Source organism: Microchirus variegatus, assembly GCF_963457635.1.
Source record: "Microchirus variegatus genome assembly, chromosome: 15".
Taxonomy (NCBI): domain Eukaryota; kingdom Metazoa; phylum Chordata; class Actinopteri; order Pleuronectiformes; family Soleidae; genus Microchirus; species Microchirus variegatus.
This window is the reverse complement of record NC_139816.1, coordinates 3078594-3088372: the sequence shown is the minus strand read 5'-3', so window position 1 is coordinate 3088372 and position 9779 is coordinate 3078594. Positions and strand designations below refer to the sequence as shown.

The 9779-nt window shown below is 38.6% G+C and overlaps 1 protein-coding gene across 1 annotated transcript in view; it reads right to left on the bottom strand.

The window, feature by feature from the left end:
* sh3kbp1 (SH3-domain kinase binding protein 1) overlaps positions 1 to 9779 on the bottom strand; it is a gene marked incomplete at its 5' end in the record, with an annotated part of 37511 nt that overhangs the window by 13035 nt on the left and 14697 nt on the right. The window contains 4 exons of the mRNA XM_083901469.1: positions 5851 to 5940; positions 7035 to 7120; positions 7254 to 7407; positions 8373 to 8479. Coding sequence (XP_083757595.1) covers positions 5851 to 5940; positions 7035 to 7120; positions 7254 to 7407; positions 8373 to 8479 — 437 coding nt within the window. The remainder of the gene's footprint in view (positions 1 to 5850; positions 5941 to 7034; positions 7121 to 7253; positions 7408 to 8372; positions 8480 to 9779) is intronic.

Below are 9779 nucleotides of genomic sequence, written 5' to 3'. Positions count from 1 at the left end.
CATAGAGACTTTGGAAATCGGCCAGTCAGATCCAAGATCACATCCTGCATAATTTTTTTAATTATTATTGTGAATTCAGTTGCTATCACATCCGAGTGACTCTGACTCACTGGAGTGACCGACGACAGAGGATGTACGCCTTTGCAGACCAGTGCACTTTCAGTCCTCACTAATTTTCCAGAATCATGTAACGCGCGTGTGTGGCCGTTTGTGAACGGATTAATCTTCAGTTAATTCAACTTTTACGCATCGATTCTTTTCAAGGAAATCGAGTTCGATCCGCATTATTGACTTATCTTTAGAATTGGAACGAACGATGATGTTGAATATCTTTTGTAATAAACCAAACCATCGTGTTCAGTGTGGGTTCACTTAGAAATGTCCTTATTTTTGAAGGAAAAGCACTTTTTTTCAATTAATATAACATTAAATGAATCAGAAATACACTCTATACATTGTTAATGTGGTAAACGACTGGTGTTTAATGGAATGGCCCATTTCCAGTGTTCTAATGGTACATTGTTGTTTGCTAATGGCGTCAGAAGGCTATTGGATGATTAGAAAACCCTTGTGCAACGATGTTAGCACAGCTGAAAACAGTTTTGGTTCTTTGACCAAAGCAAATTTTGGGCAAAATAAAAATATACAATATAAAAATCATTATTTCTAATCTTGTCAATGTCTTGGACTATATTTTCTATTCATTTTGCAACTCTTTTGATGAATAAAAGTCTGACTTTTAATGGAAAAGTGTCGGTTTCAAATGTCTCCAGGAAACACTCTTTTGTCAGCACGAACGCTCTTCAATGTCAGCACAATCGCCCAAAGTATCACCGTCAGCCTGAAGGAACGACGTTCAGAGGAACACACTGAACACTTCTCTTTTCCTTGGAACAAAAAAGTGTCAAATATCAGCACAAAACAACCCAAAGTGTCATCGTCAGACTCACCCTCACGCCCGAGTATATGTTTGAGCTAAATTTTAAAGGTATTCCTCGAGATATCGCTAGGAACTTTCTCTACCTTGCACCTCAGCCTCTTGACCTGGAAAGGATTTGAGCTGGTCACCCTTGTGTTACAAGCCCAATTCCCTGCCATGGTCCAAGTAAAAGTTTGTGCCAATTCTGAGTGGAATCCCTCAAGACTTTCTTGAGATACTGTGTTCACAAGTATTACCAGGAAGTGCCAAATTTGAAGGTATTCCCAGAAGAAGCTCTTGAGATATCGATTCTACAAGATATGGGCGATGCCTTCAGCCACACCTGTCATCGGTAAAGAATCTTAGAAAATGGGAATAAAAGTAGTTGGATAAATAGAGTCCACGTGAATGTTTGTGCCAAATTTGAGAGGAACCCCTCAAGACGTTCTTGAGATCCTGTGGTCACAAGTATTACCATAAAGTTTCACATTTGAAGGTATTCCCAGAAGAAGTTCTTGAGATATTGAATTGGGCGATGCCTTCAGCCACACCTGTCACCAACTACGAAGGAGTATTAGGGCCAACCAAATAAAAAAAAAAAAACAGCAGAAAAAAAAAATATGTCAAAAAAAAAATTATGGCCCCAAAAAAATCTGGCTCATTAAAAAAAAAGTCAGGCAAAAAAAAAATATATATGTCAAAAAAAAAATTGTGGCCCAAAAAAAAAAAATCTGGCTCATAAAAAAAAAGTCAGGCAAAAAAAAAATTATGGCCAAAAAAAAATCTGGCTCATAAAAAAAAAGTCAGGCAAAAAAAAAATATATATGTCAAAAAAAAATTGTGGCCAAAAAAAAAAATCTGGCTCATAAAAAAAAAAAAAAGTCACGTTACAAATCAGAATTTAGTCACAACTAAAGTGGTGAACTGTCACTGGAGAAGGCTAACACTGCTAGCAATACAAATAAAACCAAAACTAGCCGACATAAGTTGGCGGAAACTGACCAAATTTATCAAAAACCTCTTCTCAGATCAGGATTCAGTCACTAATAGAGTGGTTTGAAGGTTTTACCCAGAAGAAGTTCTTGAGATATCGCATCTACAAGAATTGGGCGATGCCTTCAGAATCTTAAACATCAGGAATAAAAGTAGTTGCATATAATTGCAATCATTTTCAGCATCATCTTCAAGACCAAGTGAACGTTGGGGCGTGTCTCTGGAACAGAAACTTAAAATTCCGGATGAAGAACTTCATCCTTCTTCTGGAAAATGTTGAATATCAGCACAATAAGCCAAAGTATCATTGTCAGGGACATCCTCAAGTGCCATATTTGAAGGTATTCCCAGAAGAAGTTCTTGAGATATCGCGTCTACAAGAATTGGGCAATACCTTTAGCCACACCTGTCACCAACTACGAAGGAGTATTAGGGCCAAAAAAAAAAAAAAATAACTGCCAAAAAAAAAAAATTCATCACAAAAAAAAAAAAATTCTGCCAAAAAAAAAAATTCTGGCTCAAAAAAAAAATCAGGCAAAAAGAAAAATCCGTCACAAAAAAAATTTCGGCCAAAAAATAATCTGGCTCATAAAAAAAATTAAAGTCAAAAAACATTTTTGCCTGACTTTTTTTTTTGATGAGCCAGATTTTTTTTTTTGGCTGTTTTTTTTTTTTTTTTGGTTGGCCCTAATACTCCTTCGTACACCAACAGAATCTTAGAAATTAAATAAAAGTAATTGGATATAATTTATCCCACTACTTTTATTCCCATATTATAGTGTTCACAAGTATGTGGCGTGTCTCTGCCAGAGAAACTTCAAATTCCGGATGAAGAACTTCACCCTCCTTTGGGGAAAATGTTGAATATCAGCACAATAACCTGAAATATCGTTGTCAGGCTGCAGAAACAAGTTACCCGACAACAACATTCAATCACTGCATCTGTGAAGACGCTGGGACTCCACCCACGCGCCGGTAGCCGACCTTACAGTTTACTTAAAGAGTGGACGTGGCTTCCCATGACTCAGCACCATCACCACCATCACCATCACCATCACCGTCCCAGACGGAGACCATCACCTCCTCCGGAGCCTCATTAGGGATCAGAGCGACTTGTCTGGCCATAAAACAACATCACAGTGTTGCACTCTCAGCAGGAGAGGCTCAGGAACGTCCTTCAGAACAAACGCTAACCGGGTCAATCTGCAGGAAACGTCACGTTTGACGAGCGGGGGAGAAATGTTTAAAGGCTGAATCACTCGCTTTATTTAGTCTTTCCTTTTGTCTCTTTCAAGCCTGGCATCGCTACTGTAGATCCTCTGCTTTTCTCAGTCGACCACATTGGTTTCTGGTCACCTTTTTAACATAATATAGAGACTCCAAAGAGATCCAACACTTCATATTTCCCCCCAAAACATCCATCAAAATGCCAGTTTTTGTCAAAATTGCCAAAAAAAACATCCCTATCTGACTGAGAATCTGTGAAAACTCAATCAGTATTGTACTGTTTCTCCACACTTCACTTATAAGAAATAAATCTGACCTCTTATGTCACCGAGCACGACTAACACGGCGTCATGTGAGGCAGCTTTTCACGCCGCAGATAAGAAAACGCTTGATTAAACAGACGAAGAGAAAAAAACAACAGAAATCTTAAAAAAACGAATGAATGAACGAATGAAAGAATGAGAGAAAACAGGAGCAGCTCTGAGATCAGGAGAAAAAAGTTGACCCTACCTTCCTCTGCTCTGGTTTCAGTTAAAGTCAGACAGACACGCGGAGAGGCAGCTGGAGACAGCGTGTGTGTGTGTGTGTGTGTGTGTGTGTGTAGGGGTGTGTGTGTGTGTGTGTGTGACTATGAAAACGTCAGTGAAAAACAGCATCACCTCCCCTCCTCTCTCTCTCTCTCTCTCTCTCTCTCTCTGTCTGAGAGAGCTCTCACTTCTGCTTTGCTCGCCCCAATCCCTGCAGGGTGTGTGTGTGTGTGTGTGTGTGTGTGTGTGTGTGTGCCCATGTGTGTGTGTGTGTGTGTGTGTCCACTCTAAAACCACTTCCTGTGCTGTGAAACTGAAACGGAGGAAGAGGAGGAGCCAAGGGTGGAACTTCCTTCCCTCATTACTCACTATGAAAATAATCACAATAGCAAATAATAATGGAAAAGAGCCGTGTGTGTGTTTGTGTGTGTGTTCTTGCATATATGCATCTTTGTGGGGACATTTTGACCTTGTGGGGACATTCTGTCTGTAAAAAACTCAAATGACCTGGGGGCAGGTCAAGTGAAAAAAAGTCAAATTTTTAAGAGAAATAATATCAAAATAATAATATTCACAATGATATTTCATACAATATGACATTTGTTTTGATTTGGAACAATACATTTTGCAAAATCTAAACATAGAAGTCCATTTAGGGCATAATTAGCCTTCTGTTTTTGGGCTAAGGTTAACGTGGGACCGTACCTATGTTCCCCCGGGTCCTATGTTCCCCGTTTTTCCCAAAAAAGGTCCACTTTGTATGTGACAGGGGAACATAGGACCCGGGGGAACATAGGTACGGTCCCGGTTAATGTTAGCATTAGGTTTCAGCCTTGTGTGATCATCAGGACATAAAAAACAAAGAATTATCTTCCACTAAAATAAAAAGAAAAAAATATATTTGAAGACAACCATGTCCTACGAGGTGGTCCTGGTTTGTGTGCCGTGTTCATGGCTAACCATGCTAACGGGCGTCGCGGCGTCCTTCAACAACAGTGGACTCAAGTTTTCTGGAACACTCTGCGTAGCTCGCGGACAACATGACCCGACCTTGGATAAGACATTTTTTGTTGTTGTTGTTGTCGTCGTCAGCGACAGCGTACGCCTGACTTTTTTACAAGGACACAATCGCAATGATGACGACGCTAACGTTAGCGCCTCGCACACACACACACACACAGCTAAGATGGATTTACAAGGACTCTGAGATAAAGTTATCAGCGTTTGGTGGAGTTAGCATGTCCAACAAAAACACATTAGCACAGTGTTATGCATGATGACGATTAAGCTAAAAGATGCTAAAGCTTCATTAAGAATGCTAATTTCTCAAGGAGTCTTGTTGACGTGGGTTAGTTTGTCCGATAAAGCGTGGTTTGTTTATAGAAATACTGGAGCAGCTAGTGCTATTTATTTAAAATAGCTAGCAGCTATTTTTCTTGACAGAAATAACAGACAATGTTGTCAAGAATTACTAAGTCTGGTATAAGGACGACATTTCTATATTTAAACTTCACTTGCCATCTTTTAAAACTTGATTGAGCTAATTATTGAGGCTAAAAACCAGCTAGCGCTAGCATTGTCATCACTAACATGTCTAATAATTATAATAATACCATTGAAATGGTCCTTACCAAGACATTTTTTCCTATTTGTGGACTGAAAAAGTCAATAAAAGTCCTACAGAAAGACTAAGATGTGTGTATTTATTTTTGTGTGGTCCAAAAAAAGAATACAAACCATCTTTGTGGGGACGTTTTGTCTGTTTTTCTGGGTTCAGACCTGGTTTTGGGGTTAGGGTTAAGCACTAGGGACTGCATTATGTCTGATGTGTGTCTTCACTAAGATATAAAATGTTTATATCTAAAATACTTTATGTTTATAACAGAGGTTCTGAATTTGGTAAAAAAAAAAAAAAAAAAAAAGTTTTCCAGCCCTGGTGTTTCACACACTTTTTGCTCTGGGGCTCCACCTGCAGACATTCTATGGTACTGCGCCCAGTAGTTCCTTATAGATGACATTCATGAAGTAGATATTTGTAATTGTGTTGATGTATATTTATTTATTTATCTATTTAATTAAGTGGAAATGCTGGTCCTCACTTTGTCAGCACTTTTACCCGGTCCTCGGTATACAGCAAGTGCAAGAATGTGCGTGTGTGTGTGTGTGTGTGTGTGTGTGACTCACCTTGTCCACCTCTGCGTCTATTTCAATGGAGCGCGGCCTCAGTTTGATCGGCTGGTCTTTGAAAATGTCTCCAAAGCCAAACCCTCGAACCTGGAGAGAGAGACAGTTTAACACATGAACTCACTTTCAGTATAATAAATATAATAATAATAATGATAATAATGATAATAATAGTTACCGTAGGAAAACACTTAGGCCCTGTCCCAATACCTCCCCTAACCCTACATTTACCCCCTAACCCTACATTTTTCCCTTAACCCTACATTTTTACCTTAACCCTACATTTACCCCCTAACCCTACATCTTTACCTTAACCCTACATTTTTACCTTAACCCTACATTTTTTCCCTAACCCTACATTTTTACCCTAACCCTACATTTTGCGCATTCATGTGTAGGGTGGATTAAGGGGAAATGTGATTTTTCCCTCATAATCAACCCTCAAAATGTAGTGAGCTCTGTTGCGGGCTTAAAAAGAAGTGGAAGACGGAATTACCCACGATGCTTTGCGAATTCAGCGAGCCGGCTGATACTTTTTCCAACAAAGATGGCGGCCACGTCTGCCGAGGAACATTTTTTTCATTATCGTAATAATTATATTTTCACAAATAAGCGCGTTACAATGTCGAAATTGTGTTGGAATATGTTGGTTTGATAAACATCCAAAGGACCGTTGAGCTTTGAACACGATTAAGAACAAATAAGTCACGATTTATGAAAGCAGCTAGCTAGCTAACTAGCTAGCGAGCGGCTACCTGCCGAGCGACCCCGAGAGAGCAAACGCTCTCGAAGCACCCGGCAAACAGCCGCTAGCTAGCTCTGCTACATCTGGGTAGTTTTGTCAGTGTTTTGGATGTGTGTATCGGCGTTCACTTGAACACGAATACCGCTGGACGGAGAAAAAACGGCGTTTTTTCCTGAATGAAAACAGTAGCACGCTCCACCGGTAGAATTGTCAACATGTGACGTAGGTTAGCACGTCCGTTACGTTCACTTACGCTAATTTGTGTTCCAATACCACTTCCCTCAACGAGGGGAATTTAGGGGTTGAGGGAACTCAAAACCAAGGGGACATTTTAAGGGGGCGGTATTGGGGGCGGAGCCTAAATGTGTTCTAAATTAACCCTCTCTGTTATAACAGGACATTCACTCAAGGACACGAGCCTGAAGATGAATTACTGTACCTTCTTGGGCTGGATTTCTCCCGCTGACCCAGTTTCCGAGCGTTGACTTTCTCCTCCATCACTTTCACTGCCTGGACTGTCTTTACCTACACACACACACACACACACACACACACACACACACACACACACACACACACACGTCCTACCAATTTAACACACTCCCATTGGTGGAGAACAGGTTTTGTACGTTTAATTAATTACACACGAGCGACTCACTGATGACGCGACCGCCGCGAAGATCGTCCTGCGAGGACGGCGCATCTGCGGCAGACGCCGTGGCGTCCGACTCCGTCTGGAAGTCTTTGGTGAAATTGGAGGGAAACATTCCGGTCTTGCCGTGAAGGACGCCCTCCCACCAGCCCTCCTCCACCTACACAACAACAACAACAACAACAACAACAACACAGAGACGCTGATACTGGTGCGGAAAAATATATATATCTGAAATAACTGGTAAAAAAAAACAGAACCAGAAGAAAATGTTATAAAAACCAGTAGAACCTGAGCAAAATATACAATAATCCACAGTCATTTGTTGATCTAGAGCAGAAATAAGGCCCAATAAATGACATGTAATGTAATGTAATGTAATGTGATATGGGGACAATTCAAAAAAGGACACTATTTTAGGGTAACTAAAAATCCTATATACGGCATAATCCTCACTGTATGTAAATAAAAATGTGTGAAAATAAAAAATAAATAATTAGTAAATAATAAACATTACACGTTTGTGCTATATATGAATCAGAAAATTTAATCTTTCCTTAAATATCTGCTTGATGTTTGATTTTTCATTTATTAATTCCAATTTCATATGAAAAAACAAAACAAAACATTTTTTATTTTTATAATTTTTATTAATTTATTTTATATTTTATTATTTATTATTATTATTATTATTATTATTATTATCATTTTTAATTTATAATTTTTAATATATGGTTTTTTTTAAGCAACAATATTATTGGGCTTCTCAGTGCCCTCTGCTGGACAAAACATGTAACACAACACAAACGCAAGATAGTAATAAAGCAGTTTAAAGGTGATTATTGTGTTTAACGTGTAGGAATGCAGCGATTAACAGATTATTTACTTGATCTTCAAACTATTTTTATTATTGTTTAATATCATATAATGTTCAGGGTTAGGGGTATAAGTGTATAAGGGGTATAATGTTAGGGGTATATTAACTATTTATATTATCCTTTAATGTAATAAAATGTTTAGTTTAATTTAATTTAACAATTAAAACAAAAAAAAATGTTTCAAGGTTTGGGGAAACACCAAACAACAATCTTTAAACGTGACATTTTATGGATTAAATAATCTCACCTCGGCGATGATGTCAATAACGTCACCAATCTTCAGCTCCAGTTCGTCCTCGTGCTGCGGAACGTAGCTGAACGCAGCTTTGCATCGTCGCTTACGGATCTGCTCTCCTGTAACACACGCACACGCACACGCACACACACACACACACACACACACACACACACGCGCACACACACACACACAGGCACACACAAAACCATATTCATTCACACGTGACATCATTAGCTCTCACACTGACCCATAATCCATGACTTGTTAGCATTTTAGCGAGCAGGTGTTTCTTATTCAAAGCCCCGGTGACCTTTGACCTTTGACCTCTCCGTGAGACGACACCGACGGTCTTGTCTTACGCTCGTGAGCCTCGTCATCACGCATGACTCACAGCAGCTGAGGCCTCCACGGTTCACCCTGCACCTCCCTGCTTTGTCCACACGGGGTCGCACTGTCTCATCTTATATTGAAGGAGTGAGCGAAAACAGAGGTGATTTAAACGCAACACGACTATTTTGTGTTTTTAGTCTTATTGTTATAATTCTGTTTCACTTTGTATTTCTTTTGTGGTAATACTTCATCTTTGTAGTAGTTTTGTGTCTCTTTGTAGTTGTTTTGTGTCTCTTTGCAGTAGTTTATATTTGTTTTGTGTCTCTTTGTAGGAGTTTGCGTCTCTTTATATAGTTGTTTTGTGTCTCCGTATATTTGTTTTGTCTCTTTATAGTTGTTTTGTGTATCTTTCTAGTAGTTTGTGTATCTTTGTAGTAGTTTGTCTCTTTGTCATAGTTTTGTGTCTCTTTGAAATGATTTTCGGTTATTTTGTGTCTCTTTGACATAGTTTTGTGTCTCTTTGTTGTTATTTTGTGTCTCTTTGAAATAGTTTTGCGTTATTTTGTGTCTCTTTGTAGTAGTTTGTGTCTCTTTGCAGTTATTTTGTGTCTCTTTTTTGTTATTTTGTATCTCTGTAGTAGTTTTGTGTCTCTTTGAAATAGTTTTGCATTATTTTGTGTTTCTTTGTCATAGTTTTGTGTCTCTTTGTTGTTATTTTGTGTCTCTTTGAAATAGTTTTGCGTTATTTTGTGTCTCTTTGCAGTTATTTTGTCTCTTTGCAGTTGTTTTGTGTCTCTTTGTTGTTATTTTGTATCTCTGTAGTAGTTTTGTGTCTCTTTGTCATAGTTTTGCAGTTGTTTTGTGTCTCTTTGTCATAGTTTTGTGTCTCTTTGAAATGATTTTCGGTTATTTTGTGTCTCTTTGACATAGTTTTGTGTCTCTTTGTTGTTATTTTGTGTCTCTTTGAAATAGTTTTGCGTTATTTTGTGTCTCTTTGTAGTAGTTTGTGTCTCTTTGCAGTTATTTTGTGTCTCTTTTTTGTTATTTTGTATCTCTGTAGTAGTTTTGTGTCTCTTTGAAATAGTT